This window comes from Strongylocentrotus purpuratus, unplaced genomic scaffold (assembly GCF_000002235.5).
Source record: "Strongylocentrotus purpuratus isolate Spur 01 unplaced genomic scaffold, Spur_5.0 spur5_scaffold_16, whole genome shotgun sequence".
Taxonomy (NCBI): domain Eukaryota; kingdom Metazoa; phylum Echinodermata; class Echinoidea; order Camarodonta; family Strongylocentrotidae; genus Strongylocentrotus; species Strongylocentrotus purpuratus.
This window is the reverse complement of record NW_022145601.1, coordinates 18,773,703-18,788,853: the sequence shown is the minus strand read 5'-3', so window position 1 is coordinate 18,788,853 and position 15,151 is coordinate 18,773,703. Positions and strand designations below refer to the sequence as shown.

Genomic DNA, 15,151 nt, shown 5'->3' with positions numbered 1-15,151 from the left:
TATCGTTCAAATCCCGGTAAATGTTAGATTCTCCAAGTCATTTCATTTCAAAGTCAAATTCTATGTGAATCAATTCTAAACTCTGGAAGCATTAGATATACTTTGAGGGAGGGAATAAAGAGAAGGAGAAGAATGTGTATATGCAACTGGTACATTTTGATAAGATTTATTATTAAATGTATATATCTTCAATTATTTCAGCTCAGACCCAACTTTTGGCTATTTATAGATACATAAAATATACAAAACTGCACTTACATGTGTAAAAAATACATGGTGAAATATAGTAAATAATAAAATAATTTAATAATAAACACATTTTTACTTTACTATCAAACGAGTGATTGTAAGACAGGGTTTGCTTGTCAATCATTGGTAAAAAGTTCAGCTGCTTCATACTATCAAATTCGACTGCGTGTTCGTATATGGCATTTTAACTGTTTCTTCTACTAATAATAAAAGTGGGTCTTGTATAGCGCCCATGTCTGTCAGACTTGACACTCCTGGCACTTGAGTCCAAAATTATTACCCCGCTTAAGCATGGCTGCCATTATAGAAAATTAGCATTTGAAGGAAATAATTCTTGCCAGGTACTATTTTACTTAGTCTTGCCAAAGGACATTATTATACCACCGAAGGAGAAGGTGTGGTTCAGATGGAAAATCTAATCGGAAAAAAAATCATGCTAGGATTGTGACCAATGAGTATATGAAGTACAATGCAAGGGTGACACAAGTAAGATATACCATCATACCAGGGGGGTGTTTCACAAAGATCCGAAGTAGAACGTAACTCAGTTGGACTTAAAAATTAAGGAGAGCCATTTGTAGCCTCAAAATGAAATATATAAAAAAGCAGAAATTCAAGTATTTTAGACTTTTCATAAATTCCACATAAGAGCAATCTCCTTGATAACAGAAAATATGAATGATTTGAATCAACATTTTATGCCTTTTAAAATAACTTTTACAAAATATTTTCGAAGATGTTACCAGCTTTTCATAATTGTTAAGCCCAACTAAGAGATAAGTTCAACTAATAGGATCTTTGTGAAACACTCCCCTCACTAACAATTTAATCAAATTCCTAAACAAAAACAGCATTATTTAAGTGTCTATTGAGTTGCTTAATAAAAGAATTCATACAAGGTGCTGATACCACCTCCTCTGGCAAACTGTTCCAGGTACCAATTACAAAATTTGAAAAGAAGAATTTTCTCACATCAGGCCTTGTATAGTGTACAGAAGCTGTGACGTCATAAAAATCTATTTTTAGAATTTCTCAATTTTTTCTTCATTTTCCGAAAGAGCATAAAAAATAATGTCCAAATGTCGAAAACCAATTGAATATGTTAAGTATTGGCTGAGATATGACCATCTGAATAAATATATGTCCTATGAGAACTCAGTGTTATATGCTCTGGCTCCTAGTGGTTAGGAGCCAGAGCATATAACACTGAGCTCCTATGGGGAGTATATTTAATCAGATGGTCCTATCTAAGACAATACTTAACATATTCAATTGGTTTTCGACATTTGGACACTATTTTTTATGCTCTTTCGGAAATGAAGAAAAAATTGAGAAATTCTAAAATTAGATTTTTGATGATGTCACACTTCACCACTCTATATACTGCTTACTAAATTCCAGTCAACAACCTCTTGTTTCCCTTCCTTACTGCGTTCAAACATATCAATAAAAAAGATACTCTGAAAAATTGATCAAACTAGGTTCGATTAGGAGGGAAAGGAACATTCCAAATTTCCAGTAACATAAGTTTTCCTTAGCTTTAAAGTGCTAATGGGAAAAATGTTAACAACCAAAATGAACAAATAATTTCAATAGCATGATATAATGTGCATTTAACATAGAAGCGATCCAGAGAGTTGAATATATAATTTGATAATCTTTGATCCAACACCAAAATATGAGTCCATTTCTGTTGCTGAAAATTGAGTTGTTCATGATTAGGAGTGATTTGATAAAACAATAGTCACTGAAGTGTCTATAATCTATATAGAGGAAATACACAATGAAATCACTTTCCGTGATCAAATTGGCAATTCCATGTCGATTTTCTAATATACATGGTTATTTCTTAAACTAAGAAAGGGTGTAACATACAAGTATTGCTACCAATTTGAGCAAGAAAGGCAGATTCATTGAGACCTTATCTCAGAACTACTATGGAGCATGTATCTCTAACCCTTATATAGACACACAAACACAAATGATATATTTTCTAGCATAACAAAATCTTTATCCTTACTTACAGTGGTGGTTATTTTACCTGACTGCTAAGAAAGCATACAGTCTTTTTTTATACAGGGGTACATGATGGACATGGCCCTTAATATCAACTCTAGACCCCCCCCCCAAAAAAAAAGGGGGGGGGGGTACACAAAAGAGCCTTGCATACAGACCCTCAAAATATTGAACTCCAGGGGGCCCATTTCTTGAAACCATCTAACTTGAGAAGTCTAACTTCTTGGACATCTCATTGACATATGTGTTATAGAATTAACCCACGATTCTATGGGATGTCCAGGAGCTGCCTGGGAAAAGACTGCACCAGGGTGGTCCATGAGGGGTATCAACATTAACAGTGACAGGTTTGAATTTTGAAATTACAGGTTTTAAAATAAGAGACCAGTTAAACTTTTTTTCCAACCAAAAAAATTCCTGTAATATTAGTCACGAAATTAATTGAAAATGCTCCAAAATATAGCTCAGATTGCACCAGAGGGCAAATAAGGATCCTAGAGCCCTGGGACCTGTTTCACAAAGCCTTTTTTCAATGACAAATGACAAAAATCAGTCACAAATCTGCTGATCAACCAATCAGAAGCAAGGATTTCAGTAGCTTATAACAAAAACTGTCATTTGTCACCTGTGACAAGTTTTGTGAAAAGCACCCCAGTACCCTGGGCAGAAGAGACTTTGCGCTTCATACACATCTGTTCATACTCCTTCCACATTTCAATTTTAAATGTTTGAATTTTTTGTGGGCCATCCTGCTGCATATATATTTGAATTTTGTGAGTATGCCTACCCTGGTAAACTGTATATGGGTAAATCCAGAGGATGAAAAATGATGGTTGGTTGTTGATTGGGCAGATGCCCTTCTTAAAAATGAAAATTATAGGAAAGACATGCCAAAGGTACTGCCAACACTTCTTACAAATCATACTCTGTATCTTTAAAGCCCCACTGTACTACTTGCTCCCTCTATCTAGAAAACAATGCATAGGTGACCATGTTCCCCATGATCCTTTTTTTCTTATGTTAATTGAGAGCTGATTTGATGAGATAGACACTTGTCAGTGACCTTGCAGGGAGGTCTAATCCCCCCTGGCCAAACTAGTACAGACGGGCTTTAAAGTTCATGGATTGACTGAACTATACATCAGTAAGAGCATCTTTCCGTGCATGTGATCTTCTGTGTGAATCCAGCGAGCTTCTCCACTTGAATTTCTTGTTGCATCTCTCACACTCATACGGCACCTCACCCGTGTGTAGTGGCATGTGACGCCGATAGTGGTTCGAACTGCCGAATGATTTCCCACAGATCTCGCACACATAGTTCTTGCTCGTCTGCTTCTGCATTGTACCTCTTTCCAAGGTAGTACTACCACTAGTACCAGACTTCTCTGTAGACCTGATCCCTCTACTCTCTGGCTCATGTACCTGGTGAGGTGGAACATTGGCTGTAGGACGTTGGGTTGTTTGCATCACGGGTCTATCAATTTTCTCAGGGTCAGTCCCATCCATACGCTTTTGTGTCTGGACTCTCTGGAGATAGGCCTCATCTCCGTGTATATACATGTGAATCTGCAGCTCCAAGTCAGAGACATAATCCATTCCACATTGGGGACAAACAAACGGTTTCAGAGAAGTGCTTGCGGACTTCTCATCTTGACTACACCCAGGGATCGGTTCGGAGTGCTCTTGGGTCAGCTCGTTAGCGATGAGAGACACATAGTCAGAGCTGGAAGTAGGTCCTTTCTTTTTGTTGTGAGACTTGATATGTGAATCTAATGAGCTTCCCCACTTGAATGCCTTTTCACACTGGTCACACTGAAATGGCTTCTCTTCTGTATGCAAAAGCTGGTGCCGATGATAATTGTTTTTTATACGGAACACTTTGCTACAGACTTCACATTCAAAGTTTTTAATTATTTTCTTTTGCTTATGCAATTTATCTGTTTCTAAAGGGTTACCAATCCTTCCTGTGTGGGGCTTTTCATTCCCCTTGTACTTCTCAGGATTGTTCTGTTGTGGTGCTTCTTTCGCTCTACCAGAAAGTTGTGCCACATCTGTATCAGTTCTTGGCACAGATATCGGATCATACTTTGTGTCTTCATGGGTGGAGTTGTGACTTTGTAGTTGCATTTCCGTGTCAAAATCCATTCCACATACCAAGCAAATGAACATTTCGTCTCCAACAGTCCCCTCATTTTCTTCAAGGGTTCCATCTGGTTGCTCTTGCATGAGTTCACCAGACTGCTCAGCATCAATGAAGGGAAGAGAGTCATCACTAGAAGTTCCTCCTTTCTTTTTGTCGTGAGACTTCTTGTGTGAGTCCAGCGAGCTTCTCCACTTAAATTTCACGTGACATAGACTACATTGGTATGCCATCTCACCTGTATGGATAGGCAAGTGTCGCACGTACCGGCTGCGATGGTTAAACACCTTGTTGCAATACTCACAAACAAACTGCCTCCTGTTCCGCTTTATCGAAAGCACACCTGTCTCTGACATAGTGCCTTCAGGCTTCCTCGTGTGGCTCTTCTCCTTATGCTTTGGTTCAACTTTGCTTTTTGGGGTTACATCCTTAGCCCTGTAAGAAACTTGAGCTAAACCTGTATCAGTCCTTGGCGCTGATCGTGAGAAGTACTTGTGGACTTCATGTACAGAAGCGTGACATCGCAGCTTGTGTTCCGAGGTGAAACTCTTTCCGCACTGCCCGCAAATGAAAGCTTTGTCCAAACCTCTTTCCTCTTTAACTTCAGGAATCCAGCCTGATTGCTCTAGTGTTGCCTCATCAGATTGCTCAGAATCAATTACGGAGATAACATCATGATTTGTAGCATATACATGTAAATCCCTTTTTTCATGTGTTTTCTTATGTGAAGCCAGTGAGCTCGCCCACATGAATCTCCTGTTGCACTTAACGCATTCAAAAGGCTTCTCTCCTGTATGTAAACGCTTGTGCCGCAGATATTTATTTTTACAGAGGAAAACTTTGTAACAAAACTCGCATGCAAACACCTTGTTCCTCTCCTTTACTGCACTTGGATGTGAGGTAACAGCAGTGTTTGCACTCGGAGTGGAAACTCTTGGCTGCCTGGTCTTCCAAGATATCCCCCACTTTCTTGATCCCTGAAGCTGCTTCTGTTGCACTACGCCAACAGCAGGATCAGATGTTTGGTTAGTTCCTGCACCAGTCATTGGCAAGATGGACTGGCTATTCTCTGTAGGCATCGTGCTGGACACCACCACACTTCTCTTCGCGGGATCAACCCTATCACTCTGCCACTGCATTTGAATTTCAGACGTTGGAGGATCAGACTTACGCCCATCAAGGACACACGTGTGACTCTGCAGCAGGATCTCCGTGGCACAATTCCCTCCACACAGACTACAGACGAATCCATCGTTGGCATTTTGAGTCACTTCGCCATGTCCATTGACCTCAGGAACACATTCTCCACTATGTCCCTGTTGGTGATCATTCAGATGCTCTGCAGAATGCACAAGAGAAATATCGCTGGTGGAGGGTTTATCTTTTCCACGATACTTCAGACACGCATGTGTCACCAGTGAGCTCCTCCACCTGAACTTCCTGCTACAAACCCCACATTTGAATGGCATCTCTCCTGTATGTATCCGCCTGTGTCGCTGACAATGAGATTTAAATTTAAACACTTTGTTGCAGATATCACACGGAAAGGACTTCCTTCTTTTGCCTTTCATCTTTGCAAGAGGCGGACTTTGGTCTCCTCCTTCACCAAACATGGGCAAAGAGTTTTCCCTGAGTTGTTTTGGATGGAGCTGTTCATTTTGTAAAGCTGTCCGGGACAGCAAGTCCTCCTCACACAGAGGATTTATTTTAGTGAAATCATCTTTACCTGCTTGAGATGCCCAAAAGATACTTTCACTGTCTTCACTGTTACATGTCTGAAGCAAGTCAAAAAAGTTTGCTCCATCACTGTCCAAGTGTTGGTTAACCTTTTTGTCAATCAGAGCACTTGCATCGCTCTCTTCATGAGAAATAAACACACCAGTCTGCTTCACTTCTTGCTTGCTACTTGCCTCTTGGAGTTGATCACGATTGTCCATCTTTGGTACACCATGAATTTTGAAATGCTTCATCAGCAACTCCTTCTGTCTGTATCCCGTTCCACATTGTGAGCACACAAAGGGCCTCGCTGAGCTGTGTACCTCCATGTGATGTTGCAAGAGGAATGGACCGGCAAACCTGCTATTGCAAATGTCACACTCGTACAAGTTCCTCTGGAAATGTCCATCCAGGTGCTGCCGAAACTGTCCCTCCCGATTAAAAGTCTGTCCACAAACATTACAAAAGAATGTCTCTAACCTTGTACTTCCAGTGATATCCACCGCATCATTACTTGGTATCACTCTCAACGGATCCTGCGAGCCTGACTTCACTTCCTCGTGCTCCTGAAGGTGACATTCCAAAGACAGCTTTGATTCGAACCTCTTTGAGCATTTCGGACACATATATATGTATTTATTGGTATGATTGTGCATTTCTAAGTGTCTTTGAAGATCGTGGACCATGTCAAAATTGCAGTTGCATAGTTTGCATTGGAACTTCTCCACTCCACGAAGGTGTCCCTGCTCATGTTCTTGCAGCTCTGTATCTGTAGCATGCGTCTTTGCACAGAAGTTGCCTTTGTCAGATCCTGTGCAGGGATGTCTTGCAAGTAAATCCTTGCTTTCAAAGTGCTCACCACAACCTCTGCAGGTCACGACTGTTTCCTCTTGGTGCGTTCTCTCATGCTTCTCCAGTTGAAGACTATTGTTGCAGGCCTTGTGACAATATCTACATCTGAATAATGTCTCCATCCTGGTGAGATAAAGGTTTTTTGTAGAGCAGACATGTAGGAATGTTACTCATGAAGACGATAGCAAAGTCTCCTCCTATGTCATATTGTGATCTGCAAGGGTTAGAGAAGTCAATGAAATGTTCATCTTATGTAAGTGAATGATATTACCAAATATATAACAGTGACTTGTGAACAAAATACTGAATGAAATCTCTGAAGGATCATACAAACAATAAGCCTACTTTGATTTCAGATGACATACTTTCAAAAGTCAAGATGAAAACAGAAATCAAGAACTGAGAATAAAAACTACCAGAACGACAAAACTCATGTTTACCGGTATGGCAGTAATAACCATGCATGTTGTTGAGCCTTATCAGCTAAAATAACTTGTAAATAGTTCCATTCAACAGACTCATGATCATCAATTCTTTTTGAGTGACTCTCCGAACAAATACCCATAACCTATGAAGCACTGACTAAACCATGGAGTTGATTCACATCATTGATGGACACCTTTTGAATTTATAGTTTGATTGTTACAAAAGTAGGTTCCACAATAAAGGTCAACAGCACTGCCGCCCATGCTATCAAGAAAGGACTGCTACCACACTTCGGCATTTGTTGTTATTCTATGCTGACCTTCTGTGAGACACCAAGATGTAGTAGTCCCAGATACTGAAGTCTATATAGGTTCATTGAAGTATTAGTCCCTGATATTGCAGTTCAGGTAGGTTTCATTGAGGTAACACATGTAGCCCCAGATATTGAAGTTTAGGTAGGGTTCCTTGAAGTGATAGTCCCAGATATTGAAGTTTGGGTTGGGTTCAATGAAGAAATAGTCCCAGAAATTAAAGTTTAGGTCGGGTTCAATGAAGTGATAGTCCCAGATATTTAAGGTCAGGTAGGGTTCCTTGAAGTAATAGTCCCATATATTCAACCTACATCTGGTCTCGTCAGGTGTGGTGAAACAGTCATCCTCCTGAACACAGAAATGACAAAACAAAGAGAAAAACTCATTACCATTAATCAGGAGAGTAAACAATTTATAGGTTGGACTGGAGTTTGGCAGAGATACAAAATGTAATAAAGTGATACAGCTGACTGCTGAAGGGAGACAACATATAAAGTCTTCATGACCAAGTGGTCTGTCTGTACAGGTTGCTTTAGTACAGGGTTCCACAATCTGGTCTTTCTATATACAAGTGGTTACCTCGTTTCACTCTACACGTATAATAAAGAATAATAACAGTAGCTTCTTTATAGCGCTAAAGAGAAGGTTGAGTTCTGGGGAACTAGATGATCAACTTTTTATGATTGATTCCACAACGTTTCTTTCTCAATGCAATCGCATGACCAAAACTCAACTTTATCTTTAAGCCAAATCAAGATAGTACATGTCTTTACCAGCTCAATATCCTAACAATGTCCTTCTATACTTCTTCTGTGTGACAAAATTATAATTTGCAACCAATTGGGCAATAAATTTGCACATATTTCTGTGCAAGTAATCCAGTCAAGCCTTTTATTAAGTCAAAGCAGACCGGGAGCCAAATATCTGAAAAAGCGGCTCCCGGTCCGTATTTTTTTTAGAGAACCGGGAGCCGTTTTCCAGGACCAGGAGCCGTTTCCAAAATTGATGAAAATATGTACCGTTTTCTTTTAAATTATTTGTTAAACGTTACCTTTTATTTATACATACGGTAGTTTAATTTCTAGTTTAAATTTTGAGCACTCTAATATTAAATCACTCATACCTTAGATAAATCTGTCATTTGTAGTTGTAGTTTATGTTTAATACTATTTTCATGCCGTTAAATGTCAAAAATTTAAAAATGTTGGGAAGGGGGGAATTAAATTATTTCTATAAAAAAATATTTAAGAAAAACCAGATCTATAATGACAATGCAGAGCTTCCAACCTGTCGCTTTCAAAAAAACATATTATTCAGCTTGAAAAAACATATTTTAGGTGAAAAAAAAAGATTATGCCTGTTTTACGTTTTTGTTATTTTCCCTATAAAATGCTATTGCATTCATGTTTCTTTGAATAAAAACGCATTTAATCATTGAGAACGACCGACCTGTCACTTAAAAAAAAAAAAATAATAATAATAATAATAATAATAATGTAATAATAATTAGAAAATTAAAAAAAAAAGATCTATTTTATCAGAAAAGTCCATTATTCAAAACATCACAGAATTTTAGTCAATGAGTACGAGGGCCGCTGAATCAAGGCAAGTCTGGAGTTGCAATCAACTTTGTACATAAAGTCAATGCATCAGCAGATCCGGTGTTTTGATTTTCATTTGCTTTTTTGAAGATACCATTACATTCGAAGGGCATGCGATAGGCAAAAAAACTGGTAACAAAATCGCTGATTTCTTGATTTTTAGCGCTATTTTGATGAAACTGTTTCTTAAAACTGAGCTTAACCCCCGTGAGCTTTGGAAATATGGCTCCGATTCCGCATTTTTGACAGCAAAATTTGGCTTTTCGGATGGATTTTTGGAAGTTACATTGAGACTTTCTTGTACTGACACTGTGTGTGTACTGCAGTACAGCACTGATGTCATTTGTGTGTGTATGCATGGCCTGGGCTGGGGAAATGCGCTCGTCTTTGAGTGGTGTACATCCCCTGTATTGTGTGCTCCGTTCTCCGCTAGGAGTAGGAAATAGCGGCCGCTCGTATTCGTGCTGCAATTGTTTCTGGGCGATTTTAATTAGGATTCTCATTATAATGATTTGTTAGGGTTCATTCAGTCCACGTTTAACTTGTATCAAGTAAGTTTTTGTCACATTTGTGAACATTTAGTGCTAGACATGTGGAAGTTTATGAAACAGAAAATGTTAATTCTCCCAGACCGGGCGCCAGAAATAAAAAATGACCGGCGCCCGGTACTCATTTTCCCTGTCTTACCGGGCGCCAAAAGTCAGGGACCGTAGGGTAAAAATCGCCCGGCGCCCGGTTAATAAAAGGCTTGAATCCAGTATAATTCCCTCATGTACCTTATTTCCCTGACTTTTGCTGAGTTTTCCTAGTATGGCGCTCTCGCCTTCAAGGAATTTCTTCCTGGCAGGTTCCATTTACATCTCTTGGTAGGTGTATAACTACATTGCCTTGAAACAGAACAAGAATGAGAATACAATATCATAAATATATCTTACTTAGTTCTTACCCATTTTTTATGTGAGATTAATCTGTTCTGCAGATGATATCAGTAGGAAATTTGAAAAATCTCATCACAGCATCTGAATGAACAAGGGGGAAAAGGGAAATAAAAGTGGATTCCCAATATATCAACAACAACAAAAACAAACACCTTAAACAAAAACAAAAACAAAACTGCAACAACTCAACAACACAAACATGATCACAACAAAACAAAGCACAAAAGAGTCAGAAAAAGATCGACTTAATACCCAATTTTCAGAATAATAAACTAATCGCTATAATCGTAAAGTAAGTATCAAATTGGCAATACGAAAAGTTATTTTCGTTTCCATGTATAATAGCATTTTTCATTAGATCTAGTATCCTTTGAAACTTGTTTGTGTGTAGGAAAAGAATTTACTACCAGCACAAAACATAACGGACGGGACCAAGCAAGTTAATTTTGCCCGAATTTGATCGTCATCCAATTAGATCTAACTGTTAGAATGTATTTTATGTGGCCGTACCGGTACTTTAACTGTGGCATTGATAATTTACCTGTCTCTTCTTTCTCAAATTGCTCAATAATACCAGATATTTCGCGATCTTCTGTTGCTTGTTTGACCGCAATCTCGTCCTGTTCCTTCAGAGAGCATTGACTAGCAAAGATTAGTTACTCACAAAACTAAGCACGCAAGCTCATTGTAGTACATGTAAATCGTACAAACCATAATCTTTTTTTATGATACAAGTTCAAGAATTTTTTTTTCGAATTCTCCATCCTCGTTCTCGTGCAAAAAGCCGACTAGACTATGAAAAGATGGAATATAAAAAAGGAGAAAGAACTTTTTGACCCGGGCTTTTTGATAACCTCAGCCTCAGGCTCTTCTTCACATAGACCGAAAGCTTCAGTCTCTATAATCGTCGGTTGTTCCACTGAGACTACGTCTGGCTCCACTAGACCTCCGGTTATAGAGACAGAACGACTGCCTATGCCAGCCTGTGTTGAACTTATTCCGCTAGATTTTAGCCGCTAGGCCCCTCCCACAAACTTGCCACGGCCGTATTTTTATGCCCCCAAAATCCCCCAAAATGTCATTTTACCTCGTTCATTTCCAATTTTAAATTAGGCCTAGGCTATAATACATCGGTTCCACTTACTAACTTGATTGATATAATCCGTTTAATGGTCCCTTTTAAGGAAATTATCGGTCAAAATCGACATCCATGTTGAAAATCTTGCAAGCCGTTCGCTGCCGTCAATCTCATCCCTTCTAGTCTATGCCGAAGGCAAAATTATTATGAAGGAAATACTGTGCGCCATCTACACGTTCGTAATGGCGTTATCACAGTTTTTCCTTCATAATCATTTCGCCTTCGGCGTAGACTAGAAGGGATGAGATTGACGGCAGCGAACGGCTTGCAAGATTTTCAACATGGATGTCGATTTTGACCGATAATTTCCTTAAAAGGGACCATTAAACGGATTATATCAATCAAGTTAGTAAGTGGAACCGATGTATTATAGCCTAGGCCTAATTTAAAATTGGAAATGAACGAGGTAAAATGACATTTTGGGGGATTTTGGGGGCATAACAATACGGCCGTGGCAAGTTTGTGGGAGGGGCCTAGCGGCTAAAATCTAGCGGAATAAGTTCAACACAGGCTGGCATAGGCAGTCGTTCAGTCTCTATAACCGGAGGTCTAGTGGAGCCAGACGTAGTCTCAGTGGAACAACCGACGATTAGAGAGACTGAAGCTTTCGGTCTATTCTTCACACAGCAATCTCGGCCTACCTAGGGTACTACAAAAGTAAGTCAGAGTAAATTGTCCTGACACTAAATGGTCTTTGGTGTAGTATAATTTGAGGATAGTCTGCAAAGCACAGACTCTTATTTGACACTTGAACTGCAGTTCGAGCCTATAAGGGCAGAGCCTATATATTTCAATTTCTTAATTGCTTATTATAGTCTCACATCCCCACAGGGCCCACACCCCTACCCCCTTTAAGTTTGGAGACACCTACTTGATTTCAACGCATTGGATTTATGTCACCTTTTCTATAGGCCTATTATAGCATGGGCTCAGTAATGGGGGGGGGGGGGGGCACCAGTCTTTGGTCTAATGACTAGATGGTCAACATTTGAGGGAGCAGATTGTCTAAGCCGGGAGGGAATATGATTTTGCATTTTAAAATGAAACGGGCACATACACATATACTCTATCTCTGTCTCTTTTCCATTATGTCTTCTATATTTCACTCCTACAAAAAATGTATCTGCTCATTTTGTTTCCCTTCTCTGCTGTAAGGTACATCAAGGACGCAAATCGGATCATAATAATAATTCTACATCATACTGAGTTAGTTTCTGTTTACAGGTTTAATACTCAACATTAAATCAAATCATTATTTTTTTCTTTATCAGAGGTGCATTCTCATAAAAGTATAATCTTTGAAGAGCATCTTCAAGCATTCTGTCTCTTTATATTATTTCACGTTCCTTTTCCTTTCTCTTGGGAGGGGGTCAGAACCACTTCCCAGAGTAGGAAGCATTTGCAATTCATTAGAACCACGCATTTTCTGGCACTTCCTGGAATGAATATGACGTAAAATTGCTTTCTCCTACCTCCTCCAAGAGTAGGGATCTTTTGCAATTTTAGAACTAAACCACATTTGGCGCAAGTCCACCGGCACTTCCTGGAAAAAAACGAGGCGTTCTGATTGTTAAGAAGTTAGAAAAACGTCGCGAGACGTTGTTGCTTCGTTGCTGCACAATGCAAAAAGACGGTGGTCTGGTACTTCACCAGTAGTATATATACTTGCAAAAATTATTTCGAGTTTATAAACTAAACTGTGTTGTTATCCCATTATTTTTTTTTAAAGAAATGCAATTCCTCATGCTCTCGCACCTTTCCTATATCGTTGTTTAATCTTTCATTTTTTCCTTTCTCCTTTAACTCACACATATTCTCTTTCTCCCCCCCCCCCCTTCCATCTTAATTTGTTGTTCTTCTTGTTTTGTTTTGTTTTGTTTTGTTTTGTTTTGTTTTTGTTTTTGTTTTTGTTTTTGGGGGGGGGGGGGGGGCTACACGCCTGGCAAGAGGGACCCCATATTTTGTGTGTCGTAATTCTCAAATGAAAGTTAATTTTGAGTTTGCTTCTCGCTTAGTTTGAACGAAAATAAAATGGCCTCTTCTCAAATTGGCCCAAAACATCTTTATTTTCTTGTAAATAACGATTTTTAATTATTTTTTTTTATAAAGACAACGGGTCCTTCTATATAGGGTAGAACGACAAAGAAGTTGGATTTCTTGTTAACATCATTTGCATGAATAGAAATAGATGCTTTGTGTCAATGAGATGGAAAATCTTTTCAAAATATTATTCTCAATTACAGCACATATAGACTTTGCTCAAGTATGTTTTCATTTCAGAGTTATGGTGTGACACAGTTTGGGATCTGATATATCTCAATTTCCTTCCATACATTTTCATCAATTTACACTCTGAGGGGGAAATGTTTGGTCAGAGGTCTACCAACATATTAATATGATTGCAGCTGAAATCCACTTCTTCCCGAACATATTTCCGTAACTTCCAGCCAGCATGTATCATTCATCCCTAATGTGCCAGCATTTAGAAAGTGGGTAAATGAACTGAAACCAAAGGATGTAAACAGAAATTAAATATGAAAGATGAACAAAAATAATGATTATTTATTATGCTTTTTACTTTGCAAAAACACCAGGTTCCACAAAGTGAATGTATCACAACAAACATAGATATGTCCCACATGACATCATGTTTGTTGCATAAGGATGTGAATAGTGTGAGAGTTTGCACGAGTAGAAATCCGCCCCCCTAAAATTAAATCCTGGCTACGCGCTTGGGAGGGGTGCAACTTGCCACACGCTTCTACCACTTTGGTTGCTTTGATCCATTGCCGAAAATATTTTGGCACCTATCATCCCCCCCCCAACCACGGATACAAATCGACACCCTTGAATATGCAAAGGATTATATGCCCAAGAGATCCACAACTGTGAACAAATCACAGGAAAAGATGCTCTGTCCATGAAAATTTCATGAAATTTGAAATCCAAACACAATTTCTTTATATCATTTTCACTAAAAAGATAAAGAATGAAATAAAGATATCAATATTTAGCATGTACCACGTATTATGCACACCGCAAAACTGCGTGCCTCCCTCCCTGCCCCTTTCCTGGTAAAAAAAAAAGTAATCTTCTAATAATATCATCACGCCCTTTCTTTCTTTTCCCTTCTCATATTCTCCTTTTCTCCCTTTTTCTCTCCTCCGTCTTTCCTCCTTTTCCGCCTTTTCTCTCCTCTCTCTCTTCCCCTTTCTTTCTTTCCCCTCCTTTTTCTTCCCTGTTTTCTTTCTTTCTTTTTCCCCTCCGTTTTTCTTTCCCCCTCCTTTTTCTCCTTTCCTCCCTTTCCTTTTCCCCCTTCCCCATGCTGAATACCTGGCATATAATGTAGAACGCAGAGGGCGACATAGCACTATCAATCAATTATGATAATTATTCTTCTTCTCTCTATCTCTCTCTCCCCCTAGAAACGCACATACACAAGCTGTACAATCAAATCGCGTTGTTATGTTCCCATCAATCGATAGATCTAATATTAATGGAACAAGTGAAGTGAACGAAAAAGAAACCTCAGAGGGTTGGTTTTACTGGAATATACACATTGGAAATCATAATTCGTTCATTTTACGTGAGTATTTTGCTTATATTTTGTGAATAATATCAGTGAATTGATTGCAATCAAGCGCAAGCAGGAAAGTAAAGATCCACCTGCCGCATAGTTTGGCTATCCGTTAGACCGCAATGGCAGGGTCAACCGCCCGAAGTCATCGGCGTAGCTGCAGCAGCTGGACGTGGTCACATGCAAA

At 39.0% G+C, this 15,151-nt stretch overlaps 1 protein-coding gene across 1 annotated transcript; it reads right to left on the bottom strand.

Annotated features, from left to right (window-relative positions):
- Positions 1 to 2,828: 2,828 nt before the first annotated feature.
- On the bottom strand, positions 2,829 to 7,393 carry LOC593151 (zinc finger protein 729). Its single transcript, XM_011668744.2, has one exon. The coding sequence runs from the start codon at positions 7,093 to 7,095 to the stop codon at positions 3,400 to 3,402; it is 3,696 nt and encodes a 1,231-aa protein (XP_011667046.2). The 5' UTR covers positions 7,096 to 7,393; the 3' UTR covers positions 2,829 to 3,399.
- Between the last annotated feature and the right edge of the window lie 7,758 nt (positions 7,394 to 15,151).